The sequence below is a fragment of the Vanacampus margaritifer genome, chromosome 10, assembly GCF_051991255.1.
Source record: "Vanacampus margaritifer isolate UIUO_Vmar chromosome 10, RoL_Vmar_1.0, whole genome shotgun sequence".
In the NCBI taxonomy this organism is placed as follows: domain Eukaryota; kingdom Metazoa; phylum Chordata; class Actinopteri; order Syngnathiformes; family Syngnathidae; genus Vanacampus; species Vanacampus margaritifer.
Genome location: NC_135441.1, coordinates 25,855,276 through 25,873,636, shown reverse-complemented (window position 1 = coordinate 25,873,636; position 18,361 = coordinate 25,855,276). Strand labels below are relative to the sequence as shown.

General features: G+C 38.6%; 1 protein-coding gene across 2 annotated transcripts in view; it reads right to left on the bottom strand.

The window, feature by feature from the left end:
- Positions 1-18,361, bottom strand: part of slit3 (slit homolog 3 (Drosophila)) — a 220,699-nt gene that overhangs the window by 61,741 nt on the left and 140,597 nt on the right. For both annotated transcript variants that reach the window (XM_077578263.1, XM_077578264.1), the window contains 7 exons: positions 17,515-17,586; positions 14,938-15,009; positions 14,265-14,408; positions 13,624-13,787; positions 10,161-10,311; positions 6,274-6,348; positions 1,337-1,480 (listed from right to left, as the gene is read on the bottom strand). In XM_077578263.1, the coding sequence (XP_077434389.1) occupies positions 1,337-1,480; positions 6,274-6,348; positions 10,161-10,311; positions 13,624-13,787; positions 14,265-14,408; positions 14,938-15,009; positions 17,515-17,586 (822 nt within the window). The remainder of the gene's footprint in view (positions 1-1,336; positions 1,481-6,273; positions 6,349-10,160; positions 10,312-13,623; positions 13,788-14,264; positions 14,409-14,937; positions 15,010-17,514; positions 17,587-18,361) is intronic.

Here is an 18,361-nt window from a genome sequence, read left to right as displayed (position 1 = left end):
TTACTGTAGCATGGAGCCGCTTAACATGAGACAGAGACGCTTTTGATGCCATTAGAGAGTCATCAGCCCGCATATATATATATATATATAAATAAATGATAGCATTAGCCGGGTAATGTACAGACGACATTAGCTTGGCACATGATTTGGTGCGCTATCGTGTAACCCCCTAATTGGATGCTAGCCAGCATAGCGTGGGTGGCTAAATGAGGCTGTCATTAGCTTTGATTTCAGGGTGGCTGAATAAACAGTCCCACAGTATCAGTTACTAACACAAATCAAAAAGGCATTTAGGCTGTAAAAGCCAACAATTAATGCGCGTTTAACAGCATCCTCTGCTGATGCTTGGATTCCAGAACCTTTTTTTCCCCCCTCAACGTTACATAAAAACATCCAGTCCTCCTTCGAACGTTGCGTGTTTGTCATGTTTATGAGCATTCTTCCACCACAATGGCGCACACGTCTACCAAGTTAACTAATGTGTTCCGTTATTGATTCCAAATGCAAAAGTGTTTGCTGTTCGTATGGGATAGAGACAGAGGCTTGCCACAAATAGCTTCAATCTGTGGCTAATTAGCATGCTCTAATGATAGTACAGTGTTTAGTGCAATTTTGCATGCTTTTTTTTTTTTTACAGTAATGTACCTATTTCATAAAATTTATTTAAACAAGAGAGAAATGTAAGAAAATGTAAATGCCTCGATGAGAAAAGCGTATAAACCGTGGGGTGAATAGAGGTGGCGAATCCAGGTCCAGAATGTAAAAACCCTGCCGCAGTTTGGCTTTAGCTCCAGGTGCTATCTAGCTAGCTCCCTAGCTAGCCCCCATGGTGCTCGTTTACCTGCTAGCACCAGGGGCTAAAGCAGGGCAGGGTTTTTACTTTCTGGACCTTTGCCACATCTGCTGGTGGAGGGTTTTAGAATCTTAAAACATTAATAATAAATGTAAAACATAAAGCTAACTACTTCGCGGATTGCATTTATTGCGGGTAGTTTTTGGAACCTAACCCAAGCGGAAAACGAGGGAACACTGTATTTGTTTATCAACTGTATATCCTATAGATGTCACAAGATGGTGACAAACCACCACTAATGTCTAAATACCTCCCAAAATAATTCCTGGGGACCAAAACGTCACCAGATTGTATCAAAGTACTACTTTTGTCTAAATAAAGCTCCTCAACTCAGTTCAACATAATTTCTCAGAACCAAGATGCCACCAAAGTATTTATTGCTTTAACCTAATCACAAAAACAGAGAATCAGAATGGAGGATCTTTTTTTTTTTTTTTTTAATAAATAACCAATTGTGTGAATTACGCAAGGGCAGACACTTACAGCGTTTTCAAGCCGGTGAGGCCTCGGAACATTCGCCCCTGCAGTCCTGTGAGCTTGTTGCCAGTCAGGAGAAGCTCCAGAACCGCAGACGCTCCGTCGAAAGCTCCCTCGCGGATGTCCCGCAGCTTGTTGTTGCTCAGGTTGCTGCAACAAACGAGTCATCGTGAACAAGTTGGTCCTAAAAATGACACTTCAGTGACTAAACATTTACCAGTTAAAAGCACATTTTGAGTAGAAGTCTTTTAACTCGTTCCCTGCCATTGACGGCTATAGACGTCAAAAATTCATTTGAACTATTTCTATTAGTTTCACATTTTTTTCCCCTTTTGTTAACAAGAGTATGAAAACCTAGAAAAAAAATGTATTGTACATTTAGAACAGATATAAAATGTGTGATTAATCTTGAGTTAACTAGTGAAGTCATGTGATTAATTACAATTTTTAAAAAATAATCGCCTGATGCCCCTAATAAGAAAAAGAAAGAAAAGGAAAGATTATTAAAAATTAGGGGCGACGATTACATTTTTCAATTGTAATTAATGGCATGACTTCAATAGTTAACTCACGATTAATCACAAATTTTATATCCGTTCTAAATGTACAATAAAAAAATTCAAGGTTGTCACACTCAAAAAAATTTGAAACTAAGCAGTAGTTCAAATACATTTTTGACGTCTATAGCCGTCAATGGCAGTGAATGAGTAAAAAAAAAAAAAAAAAAAAAAGAGGAAAAAATAAATGTAATGATTTCTTAATTTCAGCAAAATTATCTGCCAAATAAATCTGAAAAAAATGGACATGATTTGCATAAAAAAAAAAAAAGATTTTACCCGCCTCTACTGGAGGGTCAGTATTGAATACATCTTTGGTTGTCATGGCAACCAGGACTGTAGCTTTCTGCTCCCCCCCTGCCTAAAAAAAACCTCAAGGCATCAATTCTATTTTCACTTATTAGGTGCAGCACTTCACCACCAAACCGCTGAATTACACTTGTCAATTAGGGTGCGGATCTGTGCATACAGTGGACACGTTGCAGAATTCTTAATACTGCGCTTCTAATAGCTCTAATTAGAGACATCTACAATCTAAGGTTTACCCAGAGCAGTGACATCCCTTTGCCCAAAAAAAGGAACAACAATTAAAGCATGCTATCCACAACCTCTACTGCGGGGTCAATGCAGAGTACAACTTTTGTTACCATTGTTGAGCCCAAAACTGAGTCCATCTTAGCAAACCCCTGTAATAACACCAAAGAGGCGTGACTGTATTTTCACTCATGGGGGCAGCACTTCATCACCAAGATTGGCGAATTCCACTTGTCACCGAGTCAATTCTTGTTACACTTCCTGCATTAGCTCTCATTAGCTTGTGCAGGTGCACCTCCTGTTGCTCTTCGGCAACCTGCGGATTTCCTGTTGCGTCCTCACTTTCATCTGACAAGTGACGACCATTTATCTCCCGGCAAGAAATTAAAAATGAAAAGCCGCAGAGACAATAAGTCGAGATGATGCCTATCGCGGCCCCTGCGGATCCTCGGGGAAGCCGCGCGCCCATGCCGCCTCTTATCGGCGCCGTGGGAGAGGAAGAGGATGAGAGGATGAAGAACAGACGGAAGGAATTGAGAGGAGCAAAATGGAAATGAGAGCGCGGACAATCTATATCGGCGGTGACACTGCGAGATGGTTAGCAATTTCCTCTCCAATAAATCAACTGTTGGTCTTTTTTTTTTTTTTAACACAACCTGCCTCCATCACACTGCACACACACACGAGAGCAGGTTGTAGATAAAGCAAAGTTGTAAATCCAAATCCAAGGCCAATCCTCGATTTCCGCTTAATATTGGCCTCCTCTTCTTCCGTCTCTCGTCCATTTCCTCTTCCTTAACTTATTTGTTTCCGCCTTTTCCGTCTCAATTTTCCTCCCCGTGTGCACCTGTTTTGTTGTTCAAACATTGCTAAAAGCCGAATAGATTTGTTAGCATTAAGCTATAGCGAACAAAGTGGGAAAGTACTAGGGGTGTCAAAATTAGTGCGTTAATTTTGAGTTCATTTAAAGTTCATTTAATGACTACCCCTTATTTGCAAAGGCTGTACTAGGGGAATTCCAGTCGCAACGCAAAAATCTAGCAATAATAAATTTAATAACAATGCATATATCTGTGGAGACTGGGGTCAAGTTGTATTTTTCAGTTTAAAAATTGTTCATAAGTTATTTCATGTTAAAGATGAAATATCTCTTAATATGAAAACAAAAATGCACTGAGCTGTCAACAACGTCTTAAAAATGCAATTATGCCATCTAGTGGCAGAAAAATGACCTCAACAAAAATCAATATCACACTTACAGAACAGTAAATCTTTTTAAATAATTTTAACTCAATTTTATGAATTAATATGAAATTACTGTATCAATGACAAAAAGATGCAGCCATATTTGTTTTAGTTAAATGTTTTTCCCCACTTTTATGTTAACAAGAGTATGACAATTTAGAAAAACATTTATTGTACATTTAGAACTGATATAAAATTTGCGATTAATAATGAGTTGACTATTGAAGTCATGTGATTAATTACGATTTAAAAAATGTAATCGCCTGACACCCCTAATTACAACGCAACCGATCTTTCAACTAATTTGTCCATCGTAGATGATTTTCAAATCTCCGCTGTTGTATTTTACAATTTAAAAAATGTGCAGAATTTCACAAGTTACTTCATGTTAAAGATTAGATATCTCTTAATATGAAAAGAAAAATGCACTGAACTGTCACCAATGTCTTACAAATGCAGTTATGCCATCTCGTGGCAGAAAAATGACCTCAACACAAATCATATCACACTCATTTTTTGCAGTACAGTACATCTTTTTAATTTTAGCTACATTTTTATGAATTATGAAATGACTATTAGTTCTAATATTATTCTATTAGTTTAACATTTTTTTCCAAATTTTATGCTGACAAGTATTGAAGTAATGTGATTAATTACCATTAAAATTCGCCAGTACGTAGCGTTTTTTTGATACACAATTTATCATTCAGCTTGAAGTCTGTTTTTTAAAGAATTGTTCATTCTCTGCCAAGCTGCTTCTTATGTTGAGTCGAGTTCACTGGCATCACAAAGCTCAATTATTTCCCTCAGCTCGGCTCTCCAAAAACTCATAAAATGGGTCACTTGCACCACACGGCGCTGTTCTTAAATGAATAGAAGTCGACAGCGTCAATCAAAACTAAACATCGGAACTTGAGCAAAAGCATCCATTTTCATCAGGCAGCCTCTAATCTCACATCCGATGCGAAGAATGTTTTATTCATGCTCAATTTTGTCGTACAGATTCCTAGTAAATTCTTGTGAGAAGACAACCGAAAGAGGTCCGCGTGCGCCGGCTCGGTATAAGAGAACACGGGCGGAACAAATGTTGAAACGGTCGACGGGGAACAGCCACCTCATTTGCATAATAATGAGCCGTCCCCCTGAACGAGACAGATAACGTTGCTCCGTGCGTGTGCGGCTGCCTTAACAAACATATAGAGAGCAAGTTGCGGGGACCTCCACAATGATCACGCTGCCGCCATTGCGCGCATCATTGCGCGCATCGAGGCGCCAACGGACCAAAAAAAAGGGAAATAGTCTCAGTCTATTGCTCATAGGGGAGGCGGCCTTCCTCCACAAACGAGAAATAAATGCACGCTTGTTGACATCCACAATACATCATCAGGTGTCATCCAGCAGATCCCTGCACAAATTCGAAGATTGCTTACGAAGAAATTAACAGCGACGCATTTTTATGGTTGTTTCACTGCCATCGACGGCTACAGACGTCAAAAATTCATTGGAACGATTTCTATTAGTTAATTTTTTTCCCCCCACTTTTCTTAACAAGAGTATGAAAACCGAGACTTTTTTTATTGCATTAGAACAAATATAAAATTTGTGATTAATCGTGAGTTAACGAGTGAAGTCATGCGATTAATTACAATTAAAAAATGTCAACGCCTGACGCCACAATTTTTTTGTAATCTTTCCTTAAAAAAAATAAAAGATTATTTAAAAAAAACGTCTTTTTTTTTTTTTAAAGAAAAGATTATTAAAAATTAGGGGCATCAGGCGAATATTTTTTTTTAAATCATAATTAATCGCATGAATCGCACCAGTTCTAAATGTACAAAAAATACAAAAGTGGATTTTTTTTTTAAAAACTAATAGAAATAGTTAAAATTTATTTTTGACGTGTATAGCCGTCAATGGCAGTGAAATGAATTAAGACAATAGACAGAATATCAGTCAAAATGCACAAAAATACACGTTATAAAAGTAGCATGAATTAAGTATTTGACCTCTTACAGGAATACATTTCTCATCATCCAATCTCATGAATTAAAATATAATGTATAAAATACTATCATCCTTTATGGCAGCAATGGTTTTAATTTAGTTGTAATTTTGTAAAATTAATTATTTATAATAATTCATGTTTATTATATAAATGTAATTATTTTAATACATTTTTAAAATGACAATTTAACAATTTTGCCAGTCGTCTGCTAACCCACCTATGGCATAAAATCCTAGAATCCTTTACAGCAGCAATGGTTTTAATTTAATTGTAATTTTGTCAAATGAATCATATATAATTAAAAGTAAATTCATGTTTATGATTCAAAATGTATTTATTAAAAAAATAAAAAAAAATGGAACAATTTTGCCAGTTGTCTGCTGCATGCCAGGCGAGGTTGTTAGCGAAGAGAGCTAGCAGCAAGTTGATGGAGTGACAAAGTTCAAAAGGAGCAGCCAAAGGAATTTGAATGTCCTCATGACCTCAGTCAGCAAAAAAAAAAACGTTTTTAGCCTTCAGTGCCGCCTGCCCAAGAAGGCCCGTGTGCTGGCACGCTTCAACAGAAAGCAAGAAAGTGCCGCGTCACAATCAGCCATACGTACATTTTCCTCAAGTTGGTCAGCTTCTTGAACATCCCGGACGCCTCCAGTACGGCGATCTCGTTGTCGTTCAGACGCCTGCGCGGCAAAAAGACACATTTAGCCGGTCGGACCATCAAATTCGGTCACAATTTCCATCTTTCAAAGTCAACGCACGCAAAGGCAGTTTTAAAAAAAACAGACTGCGAGAAGGTTAGCCTTTAGTGACTCTTCAAATGTTAACAAGGCAAGAGAAACGATGTTGCTAATTTAGCGCAAAAAAGAGGAGGACAATGAATCACTTCTATGGGGTCATCAATACCCACAATGCCCAAAGCCCTGGCAAAAGCAGACATCTGCTTTATTGAGGCTATTTTTACTTTGCTACTTTAACACAATTGAGGTTCTAATGCGCTGCATATCGGCATAAAAGGCAACTTAATCACGCTATAAAGTATGCGATCTCAGAGAGTGTCTTGAAATATGAAAATATTCTCACCAATAAATGTCATAGCAGGTGGGAGGAAGAATCCACAATAATATTTTAATGAGACAGGTTATAAAGGCCATTGGTTTTTCTGGATGCGGGTTTTTAAGTGTAAGATGTCGTGCGTAAAATTTCAAAGATGAATATTTTCATATTTTGTTATATGGACATTACGATTCCAGTCGTGTATTATTTTATTGTGATACATAATACTGTTATGAATATTTAATACTGTTCACCAAAATTCACCAATTTCAGGCCAATACCAAGACTTTAATTCTACATCCTATTTTCAGGTTTGTGTCTTTTGGAAAATTGCTGAACACAGCAGACAACATAATAATGATGTTTTTTTTTTGAATTACTAAATTCCATAATTGGAAATTTTGGCTCTCAAAACATGTATAGAAAAAACACTCCAAAATATTAAACTGAATAGTGAGGAATAGGGGTGGGAATCTTTGAATGTCTCACGACTCGATTCGATTCCGATTTTTGGGTCTGCGATTCGATTCAGAATCGATTTTTTTGATTGAGGGCGATTTTTTGATTCAAAATGATTTGATTGACTTGATTTTTTGTTTCAATCTATAGATTGAATTGTAATGATCTACTCCTGTCTGACTCGCTAATGCTAATTAGCGCGCTACTCGCGGCACTTTTATCACTCAAAAGAACGGCTCCACACTGCAAAAAAAAAACTACTTTGAATGGAATAACTTGATCGTGACTTTTTCCTTCTACTCTCTAATGTGGCTACAACTTAACAGTGCATTACACAGCGTGGAACCTCACTGCCTCTTAGTGGCCAAATCGGGTACAACATGAACAGCGCTCCAAATAAAGGCACACACAGACAAAGGCAAGAAAGTATAAAATAATTGAAAAAAAAAAAAATCGATTTTGGGACATTTAAAATCGATTCTGAATCGTACTAAATGAGAATCGCGATTCTTATGAGAATCGATTTTTTGGGCACATCCCTAGTCAGGAATACACATAGCACAATAAAAAGGGATTTGTAGTCGATACATTCTTGACTGAATTTAGGCCTGTTTTACTGCCACTTCCCTTCTCCCTTCTCTCCTCTCCAACATCCAACATTGAGCAAGCATTCCTTTTATTTCATCTTCCACTTATGTAGATTTTTTTTGTATGCCTTTTACATGTCAAGTCAAGTCTATTTATAGAGCCCTTAATCACACATGCCCCCAGTTGACAAATATCAACGACATCCCCTGATCCAACCACACGCTGTGCCTTGCATTTGGCAAATTCCTCGTTTCGAATGCATGAAAGAACATTTCTTCCGCTTTTATTCCTATTCATCATTCACAATATTTGAGCGCAGGTCCTTGCATCTGAACGACAGAGACAGCCATTAATATCGTCAAGGTTCTTTGTATCCCGCACTCATTTGTATTCTTGGCCCATTTGTATCTATTTTTTTTTTTGATGAATATTTGAGTTCCTCCGCATCCGCGTGCTTTGCGGCAACCCGTGTTTCCCTTTATGCGCACCTCTAAGGAGTCGACTTCATCTGGTATCGCTCGGCCGTCCTTACATTTCATGTCGTTCTTTATGTTGAGCAGCCCCGCTGAATACCGAGCAGGTCGTCGTCTTGGGCTCTTTTCTTATTATAATAATCCCGTATCAGGCTCCGGTGGAAGCCGAACACGGAGCCACAATGCTTTAAGCCTGCTCACAATGTAATCAGGATATCCCTGTTGCATATTGCGCTCGTTGCGCGGGCCCATTTATCACTGCTTAAAAAAAAAAAGGATATAAGGGACTGCTCAGTATGCTAGTGTGAGAGATGCCGGATATCATGATGGCTCCTTTGGGGTCTCCGAGGGAGATGGGACACATCAATGAGAAGCTTGTTTTTTTTTTTAACATGGAAACTAAAAAAAAAATAAAAAATGAAAGAAGAAGATAGCGACTGACACGGCAAGATTGGGAATGTTTCGCGTATTCCTACAGGAGATGTGAGGTGCGCTTTTGTGAAGGTGTGCTGTAGATATTGAAGCGGCAAAAAGTCGATTTTTCATCTTGCAGTCCCTTGAAGTGAATTCTAAGATTTGTTACTAAATGCAGCGGAAGCTCAATTTAACAGATCGGAAATAGCGTCCAGTCCACTCAAAACTTTTTACACTACCCAAAGTCTGTTCGTTCGACGGCGTATTAAGGCCACGTATATATATATATATTTTTTTTTATTTTATTCTTTCAGAGGGCGGGTAATATTAAAAAAAAAACGTGCAAATTTGCCACTCTATAAAGTCGCAAATTTGCGAGAAAAAAACGTACGAAAAATACACGTAGCATACTACTCGGATGTTTGTGCCAATACTTTTTGGTTAAGTTTTCAAACAAGGAGATCGTAATTGCTTTGGGTACGGCCAGCAACAAAGATGCCTTTAGTTAATTTGTTAAAATGTATAAAAATGTATATTTACTTGTACGTTTATGTTTCCAGACATATGATTTATACATTCATACATTTTTGTATTTTTTTGGTACAAGTAAGTAAGTTGATGTGTCGAATCCGCTGCTCTCCGTCATTCACTTGCTAGCTAAAGTATGCTAGCTTCTGATTGGTTAGCATTTAGTCAGCTGACAGGGGATCAGGAAGTGTTGTCGCTCTAGCTGCGGTGAATGACGAGTAAAGTTGAAATTAAGAATGAAACCGTCTCCATCCTGCCTTTTCATTTTATAAAGAGTGTCCCATTAACCACCAACAAATCCTTACAGACTATAGCTACGTGTATTTGTCGTAAGTTTCTGAGTTTTTTTCTTTTTTTCTCGGAATATTGCCCCCGCCCTATAAAAAATATATACATTTATACGAGGCCCTAATACGCCGTCATACGTTCCAGAATTGGTTGCAATTCGCCAACGCACCAGTAAACAGCGCTGTGGCGCCATCAACGGATATGTTGGTCACATGATTGCGACTTGCATCCATCACTGATAAACGTTCTACTACTTAAAGTAGACGAGAGGTGGCGGCCATGTTGGCAGGGCATCAATTTTTGTTAATTAGTTTTTGTTTGGTTTTCATTTTCAATGGAGTTAATTTTAGATTTTAAAGTGGGTGTGTTAGTTTTTATTTATTCATAATTGAGTTTTTATTAGTTTTAGGTTTAAAAAATATATAGATCGATTTTTCGTGGAGTGCAGAAAAAAAAAATCTATAAAAACCTTGGTTTGATGGCGACAAATTCAGAGCCGACATACATGCAGATGAAGGTTATTTCAGACAATTTGCAATTAAATTTGAAAGGACAAGCACGTGTGAAGTAGTGTTTCTTCTTCACAGCGCCACCAATAGGCCTGGCATGCCTATTACAACAGTTTCAGTTCTGAAATTGTTTCTACACAAGACATTGTTTTGCAAACGCACGCTTTTTGCACGACTTACAGGTCGGTGGTGTGTTCGGGGACGTGTGAGGGAATGCGGGTCAGTTTCAGATTGGAGCAGTCCACCATGGTGCCCTCGCAGCGGCATTTCTCGGGACAAACCAAGTCCTGGAAACACTCGCCGCTCAGACGGCTGCGATAGTCCTCTTGACCTGTCCACAAGGGGGCGACAAAAAGTGATTAAGGCGGGGAAAAAAACAGCTTTAAGGTATTCTATTCATTTCTGTTTGTGGAATTTCTACAAAATTCCTGAATTCTAATCAAAAACACGCACACTTGAATATGACTTTTTCCATCAGCATAGTAAAGTTTGCTCCTCTCATGAGCGGAATCATTTATTTTTAATAAAGTCTCTGGGCTGCCACAACCACCGGTTGTTATAAGGGTGAAAAGTAAGGAAAACAGTTGAAGAGATAAAAAACAATTTTAAGAATACAAAAAGCTCATTAGTTGTTACTTTAGTGGCAACAGAAGAGGGTTTTAAAAAAGGGGCGCGGGGATGAGCCATGCTAGCCACTGAAGCGCTGCCGTACAACCATTTTGCAGCTGGCGCAGGTGTGCGACCCATCTCAAATCTCAGCGGACGTGTCGCGCAATAATTAAAGTGGTGATTAGCGATACCGTCGCTACTAGCTACGGGTTTCTTCTAATCTCAGGTCACTTCCAATTTAGTCATTACTTCATTTAACAATACTCAGTGCAGCCATTTAAAAGCTAGAGTGGAACACATTATTATTAAATCACTTCAAATTCTTCACTTAATAGGCTTGAAATAGAAAAAATATATATGTCTCCCAATACAAACCACCAAATATGAAGAAAAAAAACACTTTTTTTTTCATTGCGCTGCACAGTGAGTGAGTTCAGCAGTCAAAACGAGACACGCTGACAAACAACGGACAAATGAGCACATTCATTCGAGAGGCAACAAGAAAACGGGCAGGTGCAAACAAATTATTAAGACACTACGGCACAACAAAGTAAGCTAACGTGACCGTGGCATTTCTATATTTATATATACAATGAGTCCGTCACTGCAAAAAATAATGCTAAAAAGTGATGAGATTAGAATTGTATTGCGTAATATAAGCAAAATGATCTGAAAAAAACCCAATACAAAAATAGCTTGCTACCAATGTTTTAAAACTGACCTATACTAAGACATAGCTAGCTAGCTAGCTTGTTTTAAAACTGATCTATACTAAGAAATAGCTAGCTAGCTAGCTAGCTATTTCTTAGTATAGCTAGCTAACTGACTATCACAAACCATGCCTATCACGAATGAAGAATGCTAGAAGTAATCATTTTACCCTTATTTGATGTATTTAATCTTGGTTGGATGTTATTTTTAGCAATGTCGCATCTTGGTTTTGCCAAGTATGAAGCCGAGTGGGTACCATGCAGTGGAAACGGGGCATTCATGTCACAGTCTTTCATATATGGCGCGCTCGATTGCAACATCAGTTAAGGCTCCGAGTCACGTGATTGGCCGGTAGACGCAGGCGAGCGTGTGCCGGGCGGTCCCTGGCGCTTGACGGAACCATGTGATGCCACAGCAGGCGGGGCCACATGGTTAGATCAAGCACAAGAGACAGCTGCACGAGCCAATCACAGCGCAGGTCCACACAGGAGGCGGGGCATGGGAGGCAAGAGGGTTCGAGGGGAGCAAACAGAGCGGGAAGAGAGGATGGTGGTGAAGGTCCAGAAACGTCCAGGGAGCAAGAGGAGATGCAAGGAGAGGGCAGCCAGAACCGGTTTGAGGTGACATGAGAGGCGCCAAGTCATCAGTGGTTTTCAGTTTTCCATTGTACCACCTAAGTTTTGGCGAACCACCATCATGACAAAAATGCAGTAGTGTAGTAAAAACAGAGGTTTTAGTCCGAAACGTAAGCCACTGTGACATTATACATAGTTTGAAAATGAACAAGACTGGAACAGTCAAGACTGAGGCGGCATTAGTAGTGATTTGCTATGCTTAGGTTACAACAATATCAAACTGTTCTCTTAAAAACAAAAAATCTGACTTATAAAGACACAACAAATTCTAGTATCAAATCTTTTATCAACTTAACATGTAGCATGTTGTCTGTGAGCTAGCTAGCTTTTAAGCTAACAAAACAACAAACTGCCCCCCACCCTCCTGTAGCTTTGCTAACGTGGCAAACTAAAACAATTCTAAACTAGCTAAAAGTAACAACTACAAATGGACATCTTTCTTGTGTTTTCTTTTAGAGAATTAGAGACATTTTGAAGGCTAGGCAGTTTTTTTTTTTAACACTTAGCCCAAAACATTCTTTCTGCCAACAACATCAAACATTTCTCTTAAATACATTTTTAAGTCTTATAAAGACACAACAAATTCTATTTTCAAATCTTTTATCAACTTATTGCTCAACATGTCACATGTTGTTTACGAGCTAGCTAGCTTTTAAGCTAGCAAAACGTCCCCCCTGTAGCTTTGCTGACGTGGCAAACTAAAAAAAGCTAAATTAGCTAATAGTAAAAACTACAAATGGACATCTTTCTTGTGTTTTCTTTTAGAGAATTAGAGACATTTTGAAGGCTAGGCAGTTTTTTTTTTCAACACTTAGCCCAAAACATTCTTTCTGCCAACATCAAACATTTCTCTTAAATACATTTTTAAATCTTATAAAGACACAACAAATTCTATTTTCAAATCTTTTATAAACGTATTGCTCAACTTGTCACATGTTGTTTATGAGATAGCTAGCTTTTAAGCTAGCAAAACGTCCCCCCTGTAGCTTTGCTGACGTGGCAAACTAAAAAAAAGCTAAATTAGCTAATAGTAAAAACTACAAATGGACATCTTTCTTGTGTTTTTTTCTCCAGAGAACTAGAGAAATTTTGAAGACTAGGTTGTTGTTTTTTTAAGCTGGCACAACACTTAGCCCAAAACATTCTTTCTGCCAACATCAAACATTTCTCTTAAATACATTTTAAAATCTTATAAAGACACAACAAATTCTATTTTCAAATCTTTTATAAACTTATTTTTCAACTTGTCACATGTTGTTTATGAGCTAGCTAGCTTTTAAGCTAGCAAAAAGTCCCTCCCCCCCAGTAGCTTTGCTAACGTGGCAAACTAAAAAAAGCTAAATTAGCTAATAATAAAAACTATAAATGGACATCTTTCTTGTGTTTTCTTTTAGCGAATTAGAGACATTTTGAAGGCTAGGCTGTTTTTACTACAAAAGTACATCTTGTGTATTTTTTTTAGTTTTTTAGAGAATTACAAATTCTATTTTCAATGACCACAGTTACTTACATACATTACTTACGAGGTTAAAAAAAATTACACAATCCTATTTTGATTAGTAAATGTGGGGAGTCATCAGAAAATCCCTCAAGTGGCGACACCTGAAAACGACTTTCCTAAAATCCCTTTGTGACTTGTCACCGTTTGTCTATCGGCTCTTGACGCGACTTTTGTGCGCCGCCCTCACCTGTGCAACGGAACTTCTTGCCTTTGACTTGACTGATGCGCTTGTTGGCCAGCCTTCTGGGGTGGCTGCAACGCGCCCCGCTGGTCTCGATGGGGTTGTCGAACAGAAAGTCGGCCAGCCACTTCAGGTGACAGTCGCACATAAAGGGATTCTGGGCCAGATGACTGCGGGGGAGAAAACGCATTTGTCACTATGTGCCTTCATTATACGGTTGCTGCCTGGTGACTATTATAATCGTCAGTGCCGATTTGGGAGGAATTGCTTTATTTACCTCATTATTTAACACTTTTTCATCTGATATTTTAGACAACAGCTCTTTTTTTTTCTACTTAATTGTCAGTCCCGGATTTTGCTTTCTCTCCTTTTTAGGTTTTTATACAAGACTAGGGACTGGGTAGGCATCTCAAAGAATCCTATTTATCTTTTTTTTTTTCTTCCTGCGGCTTTTGTTGACCCCCGTGAGTTACAATCTATCAGTTCCCCCCCCAAAAATAAAATAAAATAAAAAGAATCTATCAGTATTTTCTGCGGTGTTCCTCAAGGGTCAATCTTAGGGCCCCATCCTTTTTGTGCTCAACATGCAGGCAATTTTAATTAGCTTGGCGTTGTTGTCGTCAAACAAAGAGTTTGTAAGTACTTACAGAGTTTTGATGGAGCGCAGTGGTGCGAAAAGTCCCTTGCTGATGGTTTGTAACTTATTGTCGTACAGCGAGAGCAGATTGAGATTGTGCAAGTCCTGGAAGGCGTTGACGCGGAGACAGTTGATCTTGTTGGCGTTCAGGAGGCTGAAACAAGCGAGGATTACACAACGTTCACATTTCGCCGCGTGCTTGGTGAGAATTGTCGGGAAGCATTTTTAATGGCATAAATGCATTGTTAGGGCGTGAAGGCAAGGTAGGAGACGGGATAACGCGGGATATAACCTTTGTCTCTACCCCGATGATCACACCCAAATGTGCAGAAAAATTACCGGCTGGATTCGCTCATCCTCATTGTCTTTGCTTGACTTCACTTTACGAGGGAAAAAGTCCCGGAACATTAGCCGTTTCCGCCGGTGGACTGCAGCGTTTGCAAGGACCATATGTCACACTTACATTGAATTCTTTATTTATTTTGACCACATCCTGCAACGCTGCCGCAGTTTTGAATGTCACCCCCACAAGAGTTCATGAGCAGCACACTTGTGTTATGATATTATTGCTGTTCGGCGTTTGACACACGCAGCGGAGGACAGATGTTAAGACATTTGTCTTTCTGATTCATCATCTTTTGTATTCACTACGGTGAAGCCTTTATACAGAATCGAGTACTTACAGAAGCTGCAGGGACACCAGGCCGTCAAACAATCCTTTTGGCAGCTCAGTGATCTTGTTGCCGTAGAGCACCCTGCACCGGACAGTCAACAATGTCATTATTTAGGCCAAGTTGACAATGTTCAACATTTTGCTCAATTACAAGGAACTGTCATTTATATACAGGAAAAAAAAAGCAAAAAAGAAAATTACAGTAATATGTAAGATTTTTATAGTAATTAACAGGTTGTACAATAATTAGCTGGCAACTTCTTCTTTTTTTTGCCAGTTATTAACTTATTTAATCTAAAATGTAATTTATATACAGTACAGAAAAAAATGCACAAAAAAAATGCAGTAAACAAATTTTACAATAATTTACTGGCAACGCTTTTTTTTTGCCAGTTATTTACTTATTACTTATTTAATTTACATCTCAAAAAATTTTACGGAAAAGTAAATACCATAGCTCTCTATAGTTTTCTCAAGTTAATATTTTTTGCAGAAATTAAAAAATACCTGAAATCTTAAACTTTCACATTTCTCTGTTTTAATGTCGAACAAAATATTCAGAAGGTTCCCAGGGTAAGCAGCATCTCAAAAAGTTAACTGAAAATGTAAATAGTTCCCTGAGATTAAAATTGTTTTAACTTGACGTTTCATAAGACGTCAGATTTTGAAAAAAGGCCGATACCGATATTTGCCAAAAATGCCAAATATCGGCTCTAATAATCGGCCAGATTGATTATTGGTCTATCCCTTTACAACATACAGTACAAACACACACACAAAAAAAAAAAAAAAAAAAAAAAAAAAGAGCAATGATGATGACATGTCGAATCGGTAAAATTACAGAATGAACAATACTGAGCTCTCTCAGAAAAAAATTAATAAAAAATAAAAAAAATACAGTACAAGCACAATTTTCAACATTTTGTTGAATTATAACTGTAAATTATATACAGTAAAAAATGCAAAAAAATTACAATTATATTTAATATTTTAATAGTAATTAACAGATTTTATAATAATTAGCTGTTGACTTTTTTCTAGCTTGTAGAGGAACATAATGTAACGATCAAATTCTGATACACAATGAAATCAATTGGATGACTGTAGTTTCAAATCAATTGGATTTTAACACCTCGTTTGTTCGGAAACATTTGGAATATTTTCTCACTGCGGCCATTGTTGTATCTCGTTTGATGATCCAAATCGGAGCTTGATGTGGCGTGCTCTATTCCTGCCGCACACGCGACCATTCACTCCACTCGAGTGATTTCAATTTTTGTCCCATCACGCCTCAGCTCGCCTGCACTGACAGAGGCCCCCGTCTTAATGTCTCCATGCGCGCGTGTGCGCGTGCGTGCGCGTGCGCGCCACTCTTAACACTCAGCAGAGGGTTTCACCTTGCCCGCCCTTTCTTGTCCGTCTGTCCGTCTCGTTTTCACGCCGCAGATTGATTCAAATTAAACTGTCCTTCATGTTCTTATCGCGCTCGGCCCTCTTAGAGACACGCAAACAACACACACGCTGGGTGATTACACGCACAAACTGGGCCACACAATTCAGCGCGTGTGTGTGTGTGTGTGTGTGTGTGTGTGTGTGTGTGTGTGTCCCTCTTCCCCCTTTGAGTGTCAGCCACAATATTTGGATTTGCTAAATGAGTGGAAATGCAATTACTTGAGCAAGTGGCGGACTGCGCATTTGGTACCTGGGCCTTCAGTGGGGATTTGGCGGACTTAATCCACTTTCAAATCTGTCACATTGCCATGATAGAAACCATATAGAGCATATAAAACCAAAATCAATCATATTTATCAAACTAAACTAAGTGCAATTTCTGAGAAATTGCGTGGGAATGCTTAAACCTGAATGCTTATGAAAGTAAATTGAAAGATAAATGATGTGAAAATTACAGTTAATTGTAGTCGAAAGATAAATGGAAAAATAAGAAAAGTTGAGCTGCAACCGGCTTAAGGTGGGATTCAAACCATCGGATGTACTAAAATGTGGTCTAAGCGGGGATTGAACCCAGGCTCTCCGTGGTGGGAAGATTGACATGGCAACACAAAGGCTGGAATCTGATTGGACCAAAAAAAAAAGAAAAAAATCTACCATCCACGTACATGTACTGGAAGACCATAAAAATGAATAAATACAATTTAACTTATTGACTGCCATTGACGGCTATAGCCGTCAAAAAACATTTTAACTATTTTTTATTAGTTTCACATTTTTTCCCACTTTTGCTAACAAGAGTATGAAAATTTAGAAAAAAATGTATTGCACGTTTAGAACAGATATAAAATTTGTGATTAATCGTGAGTTATCTATTGAAGTCATGCGATTAATTACAATAAAAAAATGTGATTGTCTGACACCCCCAATTTTTTTAATAACATTTTCTTTTTTGTTTAATTATTTAAACTCAAGATTAATAAAAATATATATATATATCTGTTCTATATGTACAATAATAAAAAAAAAAATCGAGGTTTTTTGACGTCTATAGCCGTCAATGGCAGTGAATGAGTTAATGAACAAACATTAGAAGTTATGCTGTAAATGGAGATCAATGCTTTTGCCGGACACTTACAGAGAGGTGAGCGAGCGGAGGCCGCTGAAGGCATCGGCGGCGATGTCGGAAATCTGGTTCTTACTCAAGTCTCTGCGGGAGGAGATGGAGGGAGGTGGGGGGGGTGGTACATTAGTGATACAGATGTCCTAGAACTGTCGGCGACAGCATACATCAGCAGAGGTCAAGGGAAGGTCAAAACGAGGAAGTAGGTGTAAGTAAATGAGGTGGCGGGTGATGGACAGGCAGATGGGATGAAATGCGACGGAGAGAGAAAGAGCGCCAGAGGAAAAGCCGACGCGGCGGGCGGCATGTTAAGTGCGCGTCGTTCACATCCATGAAGCCCGATTTATGACGGGAGCCTCCCCGCGCCGGAGGAGGATTGGGCGGCAGAGTGATGACATCACGTCCTTGCGCGTGTCGGTTGCGATGCTGTCGGCCGATATTAGCATGCGCGAGGAAGACATCAGATGTGGGCAAAAGTATTAGGACAGGAAGTGACAACGGAAGAGCTTCTTGTGGTTGCTTCTGTACTGTCTGGTGCCAGGGTGTGAAGATCTTTTTTGTTTTGTTGCTAATCTGTTCCCACAGTTTACGAATCTGTTCCTACAGTTTAGCACGTCAATAAGAAAAGAAGAAGAAACCGTATTGTGACATCATGTTGGAAAGGATCATGTTTGATAGCTCTCTGTGCTAAAATTGCCATTAAGTGAATAAAAGAAGAAATACAAGGTGTTTTTGGGGGGGCGGGGGGTTTCCCTATTTCACACTCCACACTACCCCAATTTTCAAATAAATCAAATTTGTGTCTATATATTTGTGTTTTTTTGTTTCTTATTGACGTGCTTACTAAAAACAGATTACTAAA